This window comes from Petaurus breviceps, unplaced genomic scaffold (assembly GCF_028583685.1).
Source record: "Petaurus breviceps papuanus isolate PSGF00001 unplaced genomic scaffold, PetGlider_PUasm1.0 90919, whole genome shotgun sequence".
In the NCBI taxonomy this organism is placed as follows: domain Eukaryota; kingdom Metazoa; phylum Chordata; class Mammalia; order Diprotodontia; family Petauridae; genus Petaurus; species Petaurus breviceps.
Genome location: NW_027187378.1, coordinates 21,806,292 through 21,822,256, shown reverse-complemented (window position 1 = coordinate 21,822,256; position 15,965 = coordinate 21,806,292). Strand labels below are relative to the sequence as shown.

The window sequence follows — 15,965 nt, the reverse complement described above, 5'->3', positions numbered from 1 at the left end:
GCTAAGATACAGACTGAAGTCAACCTCAAATCTGATGGTCATATTGAATCAATAGATGAGGGATTAGCTCACAGTTGATCCACACAATAGCCCTGTCAGGAAAGTAACATTATTAACCCATTTTTGCAGATAAGGAAACTCAGGCTGAGAGAAGTTAAGTGATTTGCCTAGAGTTTTACAATGAGGCAGGATTATAACTTGGGTCTTCTTAGCTCTAGGTCCCTATAGGAGCTCTAAGCAACCAAAGTTAAATATGAAAAGCATGTTTAAATCAACTAATACCTATACAAGTTTTAATATATTCTTTCAAAACTATAAAATGAGCTATAACCATATCCTAATGAAAAACTGTACAATATTAAGATACAGGGTCCATTACCCTAAGGGAGGTGCCCCACCCCTGAACCTAAGCTATACAAAGATGAATATTTCCTTACCAAAAAGAAAGATCAACATTCTCAGAGCACATGATATATATAAAAAACCTACAGAATGCTTTTGTAATAAAATTAGGTACTACTTCAATGAACAATGGTAATAGCTTTTAACCACCTTTGGAATGTAAATGACAATTCATCTACCTTTGGATAGAACCTACAAAACTGTTAAGATACAAGAATAGAATCAAAGAGCCCTCTGTGAATGACACCTGACATTAACTCAGTCAAGAAAATGTTAACAAAGAAATACTGAAGAAATAGGTCAGTCATGGAGACTTGTCTGTAGAAATGGAGGAGATTATAACGTAATTCACGAACAGGTCAATGTCACCACAAATTAAGAAGTATTATCCTTTAGAAGCCAGGAGTAAATGATCAGGGTAAATAAACTGTTGAGAGAAATAGCAAATACATCACTGTAGGCTACAAAAATTTAGAACCTAACAAACATACAAGACTGACTTGGTGACTAGAATTGCACAATAGAATCTAATTATCTTTTGTAGACAGACAGGAAATCCCCATACTACAAATAAAGACTTTAAAACATTCTGGACAACTTACCCAATAAATTGTGCTGGAAACAAGAGCATTAACACAGACCAAATCGGTCTCCATGAGTATTGTAACATAACACTGGGAAATAAAACCTTAAGAACAGTATTTTTAATTGATGCCACCTTCCTAACATTCATAACAACTAAGTTACTTGGAACAATAAGCTTTCAATATCAGAAAGACCTGACTTCAAATCTGGCCTTAGAGCTTCCTGGCTATATGACCTTGAGCAAAATATTTAACTTCTGATTACCTCAGTTTCCTCATCTGCAAACTGGGGGTAATCACATCTACTTCCAGGGTTGTGAGGATCAAATGAGACAATAAATGTAAAGCTCCTAGCTCAGTGCCTGGCACACAGTAGGGTTACATAAATGTTAGCTGTTATTGTTAACAGGAAGACATGTAGATCATTCCGGCTGTCCTGGAGCTGTGCTAAAGATGAAATTTTAACTAATATTTTTACTCAACTAAGAAAAGTAGCTATTTTAAGTACCTGTGAAAGAATATGCTGAAGTATTAAGTATAAAAGAGTAAATAGGACAGCAATTTGTCCTATTATCATTTCTATCTGAAAAAGAGATGACAATTGTCATCAATCAATTATATTTGACATTTATTTCACTCTTTAAGGTTTGTGAAGTGTTTTACATTCATTTTCTCTGAGCCTCACAACCACCCTTTAAGTCTGATACTACAGTTACCATTATTCCCATTTTACAGAGGAGACAATTGAGGTCCAGTAAAGTTAAGTGATTTTCCTATGGATATCAGAGACAAGATGTGAACTTAGGTTTTCCTGACTTTATCCAAGTCCAAGACTATCTACCAGGAAGAATCTGGGAAGGCTTCATTGATGAGAATACATCTGAGCTCGAAGTTGAAGTATCAGTCGGAATGAAAGAGGTAAAACTAAAGCAGAACATTCCAGGAAAAAGAACATCATAAGCAAAGGTACAGAATTGGGATAAATATGAAAAATGAGAAAACCAGGGGAAGGTTTGAGGAATAAAAAGTGGTCCAGTTTGGCTAGCTTTCAATCAGTAGTAAATGCTGTCAATTTAATCTTAATCACTACTCCATCCCTCCTATCTGTTTCACTTACTTTCTACTCACATTTGTATCATCACAGTGCATGTCCTCTTAACTGGACTGTTTTAATATAATTCTAATTTACTCCACTACTGTTCCCATCCAATCTATTTTTCACAAACATGCCACAATAATTTTTCTAATGGACAGGTCTAGTGCAACTCCCTCCTCAATAAATACCAGTGATTCCTTATTTCCTGTTTGATAAAAAAAAAAAAAAAAAAACATCTGGCTTTGAATTATGTTTCAGGCCTTAGTTCATATCACTCCCTTTTATACACTCAATAGTCCAGAAAAACTCAACTGCTTACTACTGTTTCCCAATGTTATCCTGCTCTTACCCACCGTCTATATTTGTATATACCATTTCCTGTACCTAGAATATATTCTTTCCATAACACCACTAACTCACACACATCCTGGTCTTATTTCAGCTTGAAGTAAATACTTTTCCACGACATACTTTGTGACTTCCTACCCTCCCCCTGCCCTCCCCCCCTTGAAAAAGTGATTTCTATAGCATTCTATCAAGACTCTTTGCCCTGTCCACATTAAGTCTTATGTGAAATGTGTTTCTGTTTGTTCCCACCCCAGTCCCCTGCCTTCAAGAACCCTCAACACAAGGACTATAATTTTGATGATCACTGTATTCCCCCGTACCTAGCCCCAAGCCTTACACATAATTTAAAACGACTGATGAATCAATAAATCAAAAGGCATTTGTTAAGTGCCTACTAAAGCGCAGACACTTGGACTCAAACTAAAATGAATGAAATAATCTCTGCTCACAAGGAGTTTATACTCTAACAGGGAAGACAACAAGCATAGATGTAAAGATACACAAAAGTAAGAGAATAAATACAAAATAGTGACGTACAAAGTAGCTTGGGAAGGAGTAGACTAGCTATTGGAGAGGGGATCAAGCTAAGTTTCATGTAGACGATGGTTCTTGAGCTTTATCATAAAGGAAGAGAGGAATTCCAGGCATGGGGGACAGCTAGGGCAAAGGCACAAAGACATGAGACAGGAGATGGAGGAAGTGTGTGTTGAGGATGCAATGGTAATGGTAATATGAAGATCTTCCCTGCCCCTTAATAGACCAAATGTAATCACATGGAGCCCATGGAGGGAGGAGCTTGCAGAAAAAGTAGAACGGGAAGGGTGGAAAAAGAAAGAGCAGGACAGAGAGACAGAACAGGTGTGAGCAAGTAGTGTGGAGGCAAAGCAGCTAGTGTGAACGAGAGAGGGGCGTTTTTGCTTAAGAGGGACTATTTTTTTTTAATTAAATTTTTTGTTTATTTTTAGTTTACATCATTCATTGCCACAAGAGTTTTAATTACAAATTTTCTCCCTGTCTTTGCCCTACTCACCACCTCAAAACAGCGATTCCACTGTATACTCCCTCCCCCAATCTGCTCTCTCCCATATCCTTCCCCATCCCCTCTCCGACTTTCCAGTAGGGCAAGATGGATCTCCATACCCCAGTGCCTGTATATCTTATTTCCCAGTTCCATGTAAAAAAAAATACATATACATATATGTGTGTGTGTGTGTATATGTATTTTTTTTGAACATTTGATTTTAAAACTTTGAATTCCTGATTCTTTCCCTTTATTCCTCGTCACCCACCCTTACTGGGAAGATAAGCAATTCAATATAGGTTGTAAACGTGTAGCTACGCAAAACATTTCCATATTGGGTATATTGTGAAAGACTGACGGTATTTCCCTCCATCCTATCCCACCCCCTACTGGTTCTATTCTCTACTTTGACCCTGTTCCTTTTCAAAAGTGTGTGCTTCTAACTTCCCTCCCTCCCATCATCTCCCATCTCATCCCCTTCCGCCTTACTCTCCTGTAGGGTAAGATACCCTATTTAGTGTGTATATCATTCCCTCCCTAAGCCAAATTCAATGAGAGTAAGGTTGACACATTCCCTTTTGCCTTCCTGTTCTTCCCCTCCATTGTAAGTTTTCCCTTACCTCTTCTATGTGAAATAATTTACCCCATTCTGTCTCTGTATCTCCTCTCCTTATATATTTTTCTCACCTCTCAATTTCATCTTTTAAGTATCATCCCTTCTTATTCAATTGATCCTGTGCCCCCTATCTATGTATACCTGTACATATACATATACACACACTCACATATGTATTCATATGCCTATATACCCTGCTTTATAAACATATATATGTATGTATACATACACACACATTTATATTCCCTTCAACTACTCTCATACTGAGAAAAGTTTCATAAGTTACAATGATCATTTTTCCATGTAGGAATATAAATAGTTCAACTCTGATAAGTTGCTTATGATTTCTTTTCCCTGTTTACGTTCTCATGCTTCTTGTATCTGAATGTCAAATTTTCTATTCAACTCTGGTTTTTTCATCAAGAATGCTTGAAAGCCCTCTACTCCGTTGAATGACCATATTTCCCCCTTGAAACATGATACTCAGTTTTGCTGGGTAGGTGACTCTTGGTTTTAATCCCAGCTCCTTTGGCCTCTGGAATATCATATTCCAAGCCCTCCAATCCCTCAATGAGAAGCTGTCAGATCCTGGGTTATCCTGATTGTGTTTCCACAATATTCAAATTGTTTCTTCTTGACTGCTTGTAGTATTTTCTCCTTGATCTGGGATCTCCAGAAGCTGGCTATAATATCCCTAGGAGTTTTCTTTTGGGATCTTTTTCAAGAGGTGATAGGTGGATTCTTTCAACCTCTATTTTGCCCTCTGGTTCTAAAACATCAGGGCAATTTTCCTTGAGAATTTCTTGAAGGATGATTTCTAGGTTCTTTTTTTAATCATGGCTTTCAGGTAGTCCAGTAATTTTAAAATTATCTCTCCTGGATCTATTTTCCAGGTCAATGGCTTTTCCAGTGAGAAATTTCACATTGCCTTCTATTTTTTCATTTGTTTGGATCTGTTTAATAGTATCTTGATTTCTCATAAAGTCACTAGCTTCCATTTGCTCCAATCTAATTCTGAAGGAATGATTCTCTTCAGTGAGCTTTTGAGATTCTTTTTCCATCTGGCAAATTTGGCTTTTTAAGGCATTCTTCTCCTCACTGGCTTTTTGAGCCTCTTTTACCATTTGAGTTAGTCTGTTTTTTAAGGTGTTATTTTCTTCAGTCAGGTTGTTCACTCTCTTTTCATGATTTTCTTGCATCATTCTCATTTATCTTACCAATTTTTCCTCCACTTCTCTTATCTGGTTTTCAAAATCCTTCTTAAGTTCCTCTATGGCCTGTAAGCAGTTCATATCTTTCTTGGAAGCTTTTGGTACAGAAATTCTGACTTCACTGTCTTCCTCCTGTTTCATGCTTTGATCCTTTTTGTCCCCAACATAGGAGTATAAAGTCTGACTGCTGTGCTTGCTTTGCTTGCTCATGTTGTCACTCAATCACTTGACTTTTGAGCTTTTTGCCACAGTAGAACTCTGCTTCCAGAGAGGAGAGCTTTGTCCCAAATCACTGGGGTTTTTGCAGTTGCTGGAGTTATTAGTCCTCTCTGCAGCCTCCACTGGCTCTAGCACCTGGTCACATACCCCAGGACCTCCACCCTAGAGAGCAATCCAGATCCAAGCAGATTAAAGCAAGACTGATTACCCCTCAGAATGGCTGCTTGGGCCCTCTACAATCTGCAGGCCAGGAGCTCTGAAGCAGCCATGCTGTGGCAGCTGCCACGCCTCAGCCGCTTCTTCCTCTGGGGGCAGAGGCCAGACAGCACTCCTGGACTTGCTGTTCCCAAAGTCTACACTGACCTCTCACTTTGTATTTGGCATTTATGGGTTGATAATTCTGGAAACCACAACAGCTGCTGGTGATCTACTCTCTCAATGTCCCTCCAGCAGGCGGCTGGTCAGGCCACCCTGATGCTACAACAGTGGCTCATGCCACACGGGGATGGGCTCTGCGATGAACCCTTCCTGTCTGCCTGCCAGGCTGTCTTCAGCAGGAGATTTGTTTCTCTCTGTTTTGAAGGCCTGACGGAGGGAAGGCTTAGGAATGTTGGCATTTGCTGCACTGGTTAAGTGTACCAACTTTTTGGTTGCTATGATGGATTATTTTGCTTTCTGGTTTTGGGATTTTGCTTTCTGGTATTTGAATAAATGTTTTGGTTTTGTCTTCCATGTGGAGAATCTGTTACATGTGATTCACAACTAAACCAGCACATTCATAGTTGCCATGGGTGCTATGAATATTGCACTGGTGTTATAGAGGAAGGGAGAGAAGACAGTATGACTAGACTGCAAAGTGTAGGGGAGAGAATAATGCTCAATGAAGGTTGAAAGATGAATTGGTGCAGAGGTGTATATGGAGGAATTTATACTAGAGGTAATTGGGACTCTACTGGCAGCAGCATGTAGGATATACTGGTCTGGTGAGAGTCTTGAGGCAGGCAGAGCAATTAGAGAGTTATTGCAATTATCTAGGTGACAGGTGATTTGGGCCTGAACCAAGGTGGTAGTTGTCTGAGCATAAAAAACAGAAAGAGGCATTGGGGTAAACTGTAGAGGACTTTGAATACGCGGCTATGGAATTCTTAATTTTCATTTATAACAACTATATGATAATAATGACAGGCAATGGAGATGTAATTTGAGCAAAGATGTGATGTGATAAGAACTGTATCTTTTGACTCTTAATCTGGCAGCAATGAATAGGGCAGACTAATGGAAGGAGAGCCTAGAAACAAGTAAGGTAGTTAGATGAATAATGCAATATTTTAGGCATTGAGAGTCTGAACTAAGGGGGAAGAAATGGAAATTTTTTAAAAATCACTTTGGCAGCAGGGTATAGAATAGACTAGAGCAGTAAGAGACAAGATTTATAGGATCATGGATTTGAACTGAAATGGACCATAAAATCTAATCAACCTCCTCCTTTTATAGATAAAGAAACCAGGGCTCAGAGACTTTCAGTAACTGATCTGACAGCCTATAGTAGAGAGTAGTAGAGCTAATATTCAATACAAGACCCTCTGATTTTAAATCCAGAGCTCTTCACACTACAAAATATGGAGGACCCATGTGGCATTAGGGTTGATCCAAAAGCACTTTTTAAGCTGGCTCAAAAGAACTTTTTAACTGATTGAGACTTACCCTTTTCTCCAAACATAACCTCAAGATATCAAGCATAAGTAACAAGATAACTGGTGGCAAAATAGGGAAGAAATAGGGAAATTAGGAAGAAAAGAATTATCTAGGTAAGAGCTAGGACTCAGTTTTTAGTAACTCTGTGGAGTTAAAGGGACTGGCAGAATATTAAAGAAGAAAATCTAGCCAATTTATGGAAATGCTCAGAGATATAGATTTAAAGGCATTTGCAAAGAGGTTACAACTGCAGCTATACAAGTCGAGATCACCAAGGATGAATTTTCTAAGAAGTTAATGAAGAGAACTATGAAAAATTCAGCAATCAGGAGCTAAGAGAAACATAGGAAAATCAGGAAAATAATGTTCCAAAGTCAGGAAAAGAGAAATTTAAGAAAAAGAAGATACGGAGCATTAAGGACTATGGAAAACCCAAGAGGGATGTGGATTCTGTAGAGACTATTTGGTTACTGGTAACCTGTGATAGAATTTCAGTACTGTTGGAGGTAGACACTAGATTGTTAGAGAATGGTGAGTTAGTAGTACAAAAAAAGAGAAAGGGAACAAATATAGACTATATTCTGGATGAACCTGGCAGTCAAGTAAAAAGAAGCTAAAGAGACTGTTTTTAAAGCCTAATACAATCTGGCTCCCATCTAGGTCTTCAATCATATTTCATAATGCTCTCCTTCACATGCTATCCATTCCAAGCTGACAAAGAGGTGCTCATTGTACACAACACTTCATCTGTTGCTTGTTGCTGATGAATAGGCTATGCTCCATTTCTGAAGGAAATGGGATGTTGTATGCAAGAAAGCTAGTGACAACTGACTGCAGACTATACAGAAAGGAAGCAGGGGTGGGAAACCTGGGGCCCTCTAGGTCCTCAAGTGCATTCCTTTGAATTCAAACTTCACAAAACAAATCCTTTTACAGCTGCAGGTTTCTCACCCTTGGAATAAAGTATAAGAAGTCTGGAATGGTAAGAGGATGCCAGACTGTGAAGGGATTTAAATGCCAAACAGACTACTTTATATCTGATTTTGTAGGTAATGAGAAGCCAATAGAATACATTGGGCATAATATTCATATGTTGGGAAAGTCACTTTGACAGCTGTGTGGAGGATGGACCGGAGTGGGTAGAGATTTGGAATAGAGAAACCAGTCAGAAGGAAATGAAATACTCTAGAAGAGAAGTAATGATAACCTGTTCTAAGGTGATGAATGTGTCAATGGGGAGGAGACATAAAGAAAGAGATATTGCAAAGACAGAAACAAGATTTAACAACAGACTGAATTGACAAAGAGATGAAATTAGTACAGTGAACGTGAGTAAAGATGGCATCAAGGTTGTGAATCAGGGGAACTGGGAGGATGGTAGTACTCCCAACTATAATACAAAAGACAGAAAGAGGAGAAGGCCTGGGGGAAAAATCATGAGTTCTGTTCTGAAAATGGTGAATCTGATATGCCTACAACGTTCAAGATGTCCAAAAGGTAGTTAGTGATGAGCATGACCAGAGCACAGAAGATAGACTAATGTTAGATATATACACCTGGGAATCATCAGTAGAGAGATAATAATTAAACATATAGGAGTTGATGAAACCCCAAGTGAAATAGCATAAAGGCAAGAGAAAAGAGGGCCAAAGAACAAAGCCTTAGGGGACATACCTATGCTTAGTGCGTATGACATTTATCTTCAATCATGAATGTATTTAATAAATGCTTGGTGAAAAGAAATCAAACTCAGTTGCCTCTTGTTTTTACATACTACATTTTAAAGAGTACATATCTTTTATTTTTTGGACACGGCCCATATAGAGATTTGTTTTACTTTACCATGTATATTTGTTACAAGGGTTTGGGTATTCTTCTTTCAATGGGTGGGACTAAGTGTTGGGAGAGAAGGTACATTTTTATTAATCAGAAAATGTAAAATTAAATTTATAAAATAAAGAATATGTATCTGATAGGACTTAGGTTTTTCAATTCTTTTTCATATTGTAGTACTTACGCCAGGGTTTCCAAGTTCAGGTCCTCTGAGGATGGTATTTCAGTTTCATTAAGAGAAATACTATTTTCTCTTATGATCTGTAAAGCATAAATTAATCATCCTTAGATATCCATGATTGGTTTCCAACTTACACATTTAGGTGATTTAAAGAGTCATGCATATATTATTAGTTTTCTCAAATCATTTTATAACAGTACCTGTATCTGAATCTCATCAGTTTGATCTTTTATATTCTCAACTAATCCAAGGACACGTGATTATTAAATCCAAAACTAAATTCACAAAAGAATTTAAGTTTGGGAGCTTACCAAATATTTCCTGAGTTTAGAGCTAGAAGTGGACCATTTTTTAGGAAACAAGAGCGTGGTTGGTAGTGAAATTAGAGGTGAGAAAGAAAGAAAAGGTAGCAAGCTAATTCTCACTGAAAAAGAACAAACAACGTGGCTCAAAGGTCAATCTCCTTACTGGAAAGCTGCTTTTCACTTTCCAACCTTCCCTGGCTAATTTGTCCTGGAGTTTATCAAACACTGGGTTAATGAATTCTATTACATTGAGTTCAGTAACTTTCAATTTTTACTCATCTTAAGGGCAATTACGTGGTATAGTAGACAAGACTGTTGGTCATGGAATCAAAAAGATCTAAGTTCAAATCTTCCCTCAGATAATTTCTAGCTGTATGACTCAGGGGAAGTTGATTAGCCTCTCTCACAATTTCAGCATTCCCCTCTGTAAAATGGGGATAATAGCAAGGATCAAATGAGATACCACACATAAAGCACTCTGAAAACCCTCAAGTGCTCTATATATGCTAGCTGCTGCTACACTGTTCCTTATCTACTCTATTGCAGTGGTCTATTTTTGTACTTTTTAACCAGTTTTGAAGACTACTACTTGATAACTTAAATGGAAATCTGGATGTGGTAGTCTCCATTCTTACTTATTTCATTGTTTCCCTTAAAATTTTAGACGTTTTGCTCCTTGGAATGAAGTCTGTTGTTACTCTGTTTATCTATGTAAAGTGTACCCTTGGTATGGGATTGATATGGCACTAAATCTGCATATTAACATAGGATGCATTTTTATTGCCAAGAATAGGATCAGAAAAAGGAATTTTCCAAATCCATTAACGTGTTTAGCACTGATATGGGTTCACTGTTCATGGTTCCTTTAAGTACAATGTAGTGTTCCTGTTTCCCTTGTGGTTTTGATTTCTGCCTTGTCTGTCAGCATGATTACAACTCTTGCTTTTTTGAAATCATTTGATCCATAATAAATTTTGTCTCAGCATCACCTTCCCAACTCTCATTATTCCTTTACTATTTATTTATGGATTTGACTGAGATTCACCACCCATTCTTGGCCCTTTATCTTTCCCCTTCATCATTCAAAGTTCCAGTTCTTGAGGCCACTGGTGGTGGAATGGATAGAGCACCGGAACTAAAGTTAAGAAGACCTGAGTTCAAATCCAGCCTCAGACACTTAGTAGTTGTGTGACTCCTGGTAAATCACTTAACCTCTGCCTCAGTTTCCCCAACTGCAAAATGGGGATAATAATATTACCTAACCTCCAGGGTTGTTGTGAGGATCAAGTCATATATTTGTAAAGTGTTTAACAAAATGACAGGCACTTAGTATACACTATGTAAATACTAGCATCATCATTACCTTATTCTCTCCCATAAAAGATAGTGATTCCCTTCTAAGAGGTCAGGAGCTTAGCTCATGGAGCAACAATTCAATTCCTAGACCTTCCTTTATCCTGATTCTTTAAGTTTTCAAGTTAACTGTAGCTCCTTATATCCTTTTTGTACCTCAATGATCCCTTCTTTCTTTCTTTTACTCCACAGATCAATGTGTTTGTTTGTTTTTTTTAAATAATAACCTATAAAGAGAGAACTAATTTCCTAACATAATCTTTTCTAAAATGGAAATAGCAATGCCTATACTACCTCATAAGGTTGTTGTGTAGAAAGCTAAATAAGCTATAATGTTTTATATAACTGTGAGCAATACTAATCATTGCCAAAAATTTGACAAAATCCAGCAAATGTACTCACTTGTGGAACATTGCTATCAACCCACTTGGAATTTGGCAAAATGTCATCCCATAAAATCAGGCATCGAGCAAGAGTCTTAAAAAAAGAAAAGGATCAGAATGAGCTCAAGGTTAATAAAATATGCAAACTTTTGTGTTATAATTGCCTTATAATGATTAAAAGGACATTCTGGCATTCTCTAATAACCAATCCTACAACAAACTCCAGATAATCAGTTTCTGTATAAAATGTACAAAAAAACCTTGGTTGCTTCTTAGTTATTTGGTAATAAAAAATAGTTATGTAATTACACAGTAAAAGCACTTAACAGATTAGCAACATGTTAGTGGTATATTTCTTAGGAATGTAGGGATACATTTAGTGCCACTCAGAGGTAACTGCCAGGAAGCACACTGCCATTATAATCCATCCCTTCATATGGTGATAGAAATAGGGAATTTATAGAACTTTAGCAATCTAATCTCCTCAGTTCTACAGATAAGCATAGTTTTAGAGATGAACGGATTTGCCCAGGCTCACAGTGAGTAAATGAGAGAGCTAGAATTTTTCTTAAGTCTTTTGACACAGTCTATTACTCTTTCCCTTATACTGCTCCCTTAGGAAAAGGTGGGGATGGTGTTTTAGATTCACAAAGGGTATATCCAGCACCTTAAGTCTTGATTATAGGAAAGGAACACCCAAAACAGATGTATGAGAGCTAGATTTTCCCAGGAACAGATGAAGACACACTGCCTCATACACCAGTTCCCTTTTCAGGCATCCTTCAAAATAATTTTAGCAAAATTTAAATTACACTCACCTAATCTCTCCCTCCCCCAACTCCTTTCACATTTAAGTACAGAACTCTTTTAAAATGGCAGGCTTCATCAAAAGTGGCTAGCAATTAATTCTTAAACTTCTTAAGGAAAAATTTTTGAAACAATATTTTTAAACAGAAAAACTTGTGTAAGCAGGATGGCGGTATTTTAAAACAATGTTGTCTAGTAATATAGTGGAATAAAAAGAAGAAACAAAGCATGCAATACAGATTGCTATTTATAACTTGGGAAGTCTAACAGTTAGTTATCCCAAGTACAAGCTAATTAAATTAATGGCAGAAATAGCTAAATCCCTTATTACTAATGAAGAAGCTTTACAATGCTCATTAGAAATGTCTTTAGGAAAAACACACAAGATGAACATTGAAAATAACAGTCACTGCCTCCATCATACTAAGATTTAGAGGGATACAGTCCATACCCTAAGCAAAAGAAATTCTGGTTTCACAAAATCCAACAAATACATTGTATCAGGAGCTCGGAGCCAGTCAGCAATAGATCTGTTTAAGTAGAATAACACCATTAAGACAAATGATAGAATCAAATTATAAGTTTCTAAAAGAAACAACAAAATCAAGAATATTAAATCACAAAATATTGTTATGCTTAACTATTTTGTTAACTACATCATACATTCTTTTTTTACTCTATCCTCAAAAAGAATGAAAGGCCCTTGAAGTCAGTGTTTCATTTTTGTCTTTGCATCCCCAGTGCCTAGCATAGTTTTTAACTAATGCCTGTTGTCTGACTTATTATTATTGAGGGGAAAAGTCTCAGAACATTGAAAAAACCTTTTGAAATAACCACTCTCATTGTTTCCATTTAAACTTATGATGACCAAATAAAACTGATTAAATTCACAGTAGACACTCTAGATAATTTTCCCAGCTAAGCTAAAATTTCCCACAGTAAAGAAAACTCTTGCCCTATGTCAAAATTATCTGCAATGCATCTGATAAACAAAACACTCTTAACAATAAAGGTTTTCGGGGCAGCCAGGTGGCTCAGCAAGTAAGAGCACCGGCTCCAGTGTAGGGATGACCTGGAGATCAAATCCCGGGCTCAGACACTCAGCACCACACCCAGAAATAACTGGCCGTGTAACCTTGAGCAAGTTACTTAACCCCGACTGCTTAAAAAAAAAAAACAATAAAGGTTTTCTAGGCACCTATTATGTGTAGATATAGTTACTGCTCTTAAGGAGCTTATGATCAAGTAGGACAGATAATATTTGTATTCCAGATATAATAAAAAGCAAGAGGCCAATAGAAGGAAGAGGCTTTTTCATACATGAGGGGATCAGCACAAGCGTTATGGGGAAAATAACATTTGAATTAGGCATTGGAGGATGGGTTTGGAGACAGGAAAGAGGTAGAGGAACAGTATAAGCAAAGATGCTAATGACAGATTTTGTTTGTTTTCGGGGTTGGGAGGGGGCAAGTTAAAACAGACTTTATGTATTTGTATATAGGATAATGAAGCAGAATTTGGACTCGTTTTAAAATAAGTGACCTAACATTTAAAATAAATGACCTAATAACAAAACAGCTGTTTTGCTAAAAACATAAAACTATATAAGCACTGAAATTTTAAAAATTTTAGAATCTGGAAATTTGTAAGAACTGGACACTGACAGATTTTTTTTATTAACATTCAAAATGTATGACCCATAGCTGAAATCTTTATAAATAATACTGTATTTGGGGGTTGATAACTAAGGATTCATCCATGGAACAAGAATTTAAAGAGCTTTTTTTCCTGCTTTATGATTATAAACGTAAAAGATTTTTCCACGTTTTACTTAGGAAATTTTTAAAAATGCAGATCTGTAAATATCAATACCTGTTATTAGTTTTTAGGTAGATCATTGCCAAAGCGAGAGTTGCACCAGGACAAGTCACATCTACGTTGATTGTGTCACCTTCCTATCAAAAGATAATTACAGAAGTCAATCCAACTCACATACATGACTTCTGAATTTATTTTCTGTTAAAAAAAATTTATTCTGGATTTTGATTGGAATTATCTAGTTAATATATTTCCCAATTTATTTGTGCATCACTCATTCAAGAAATACCCATTTTCAATGGCTTCCCCAATGAGAACATGAAAACTTAAGAACTAGTGCTTATATGCATTTTGATCTGCTTTACTTTATAGACTTACTTTAATTTGATAGCTTGGAGATTTATGTTTTTCTCTATGCATTCCTGCTTGAAAGCGCCTATGACCTCCAACCATATACTGATAAAGCTGCTCAGGTACATTGAGATCAGACATGCCTATTAGGTTGCTACCATGCTTGAAATAAAGAAAAAAGAGATATTTTAAAACAAATCTTAAGTGATTAAAAACAGATCTCTACCTAATTAAATGAACTAAATACAAAGCATAACACTGTATGATGAATTGCATACTATTTATGCTCAAACACTTCAGAAAACAAACAAAACTTCAGACACTCTATATTGAAAAGGAAGGAACCTCAGTCATCTTTTAGTACAAAAGCTTAGTTCAGAGATACATATAGTGGAGGATTATTCATCTTTTTTTGTATCATGGAAAAACACATAATAGTTTAAGGTTTGCAAAGAACTTTACAAATTATTTTTAAAAATCAAGTTGACGGACCTTAGGTTAAGAATCTTAGTTATAACATTTCTAATAAGTGATAATGTAATCTTTTCATAATACCTCCAGTTAAGGAAAGGATTCCCTGTAGCCCATTACATTTTTGGTCTTAGTCTCCTTTACTGGTTTTTCATTCATGTCATGCCTGCTACCCCAAGCCTCTGTCCTAGGCCCTCCTCTGGTTTTTGCTGTATACTATCTTATTTGGTGATTTTATCAGTTCCTGTGGTCTCATGTATCTCTCTATGCAGAGGATGCCCAGATTTATATAACCAGCTGTAGTTTCTCTCTCAGCTCTAGTCCTCTATCAACTTTAACTTAAAACATACTTAAGTTATTGATTCAGAAAAGTTTTTAAACATAAAAAAATCTAGTCAAATATAATCTCTGACTAGAAATAAGTCTATTTCCATAGCATGAAAGAATTTATACCACTATTTTATATATGTGTGCGTGTTACAGATACATATAATTTATTTTAAATGGATATATACATATATTTTGTATATGTGTTTGTGTATATACATTTACACGTATACACCCACAAATGTGTATATACATACATACACAAACATTTGTTGTTCAGTCACATACAACTCTTTGTGATTCTTTGGACCATGGCACACCAATACTGTCCATGTTATGGGGTTTTCTTGGTAAAGATACTAGAATGGTTTGCCATTTTCCTTTCCAGTGAATTAAGGCAAACAGAGATTAAATGATTTGCCCAGAGTCACACAGCAAGTGAACATCTGAAGCTGGATTTGAACTCAGGCCTTCCTGACTTCAAGTCCAATGCTCTATACACTGAGTCACCCAGCTGCCTCTATGTATATATACACATATATACACATGTAAACATATATATGTATGTACATGTAAATCAAACAGGCAAAGAAAAGGCTACTACGCACCTGTAGCAATAAACACCAGATACTTTTAGATATTTCAGGTTCTCTGCCTTCTCTGTGATGAATGAAAATACCAGTCTAAAATCTAACTATTCATACACTTTAGTTCTAATTTGGATATTCTACCTTAGATGCCTTGAGCCTTTACCATCCAACTCCCTTCTACTGATTTCTTGTTGCACAGATAAACACTAAACTTGAGTAAAGAAAAGAATCTTTAAGTCACATACTCTCTTAAGATATTCTCCCACTAAAACCCGGTACTTTTTAAAAGCCTACAAATGAAGGAAGAATTGAGAATTAAGCTGTTAAGAGTAAGACAGAGGAGCTACAAAGAAA

At 36.5% G+C, this 15,965-nt stretch overlaps 1 protein-coding gene across 3 annotated transcripts in view; it reads right to left on the bottom strand.

Annotated features, from left to right (window-relative positions):
• The window catches only part of ANAPC1 (anaphase promoting complex subunit 1), a 179,019-nt gene that overhangs the window by 62,444 nt on the left and 100,610 nt on the right, over window positions 1–15,965 (bottom strand). For all 3 annotated transcript variants that reach the window (XM_069075562.1, XM_069075564.1, XM_069075563.1), the window contains 5 exons: window positions 14,251–14,385; window positions 13,927–14,009; window positions 12,506–12,584; window positions 11,267–11,341; window positions 9,210–9,286 (listed from right to left, as the gene is read on the bottom strand). In XM_069075562.1, coding sequence (XP_068931663.1) covers window positions 9,210–9,286; window positions 11,267–11,341; window positions 12,506–12,584; window positions 13,927–14,009; window positions 14,251–14,385 — 449 coding nt within the window. The remainder of the gene's footprint in view (window positions 1–9,209; window positions 9,287–11,266; window positions 11,342–12,505; window positions 12,585–13,926; window positions 14,010–14,250; window positions 14,386–15,965) is intronic.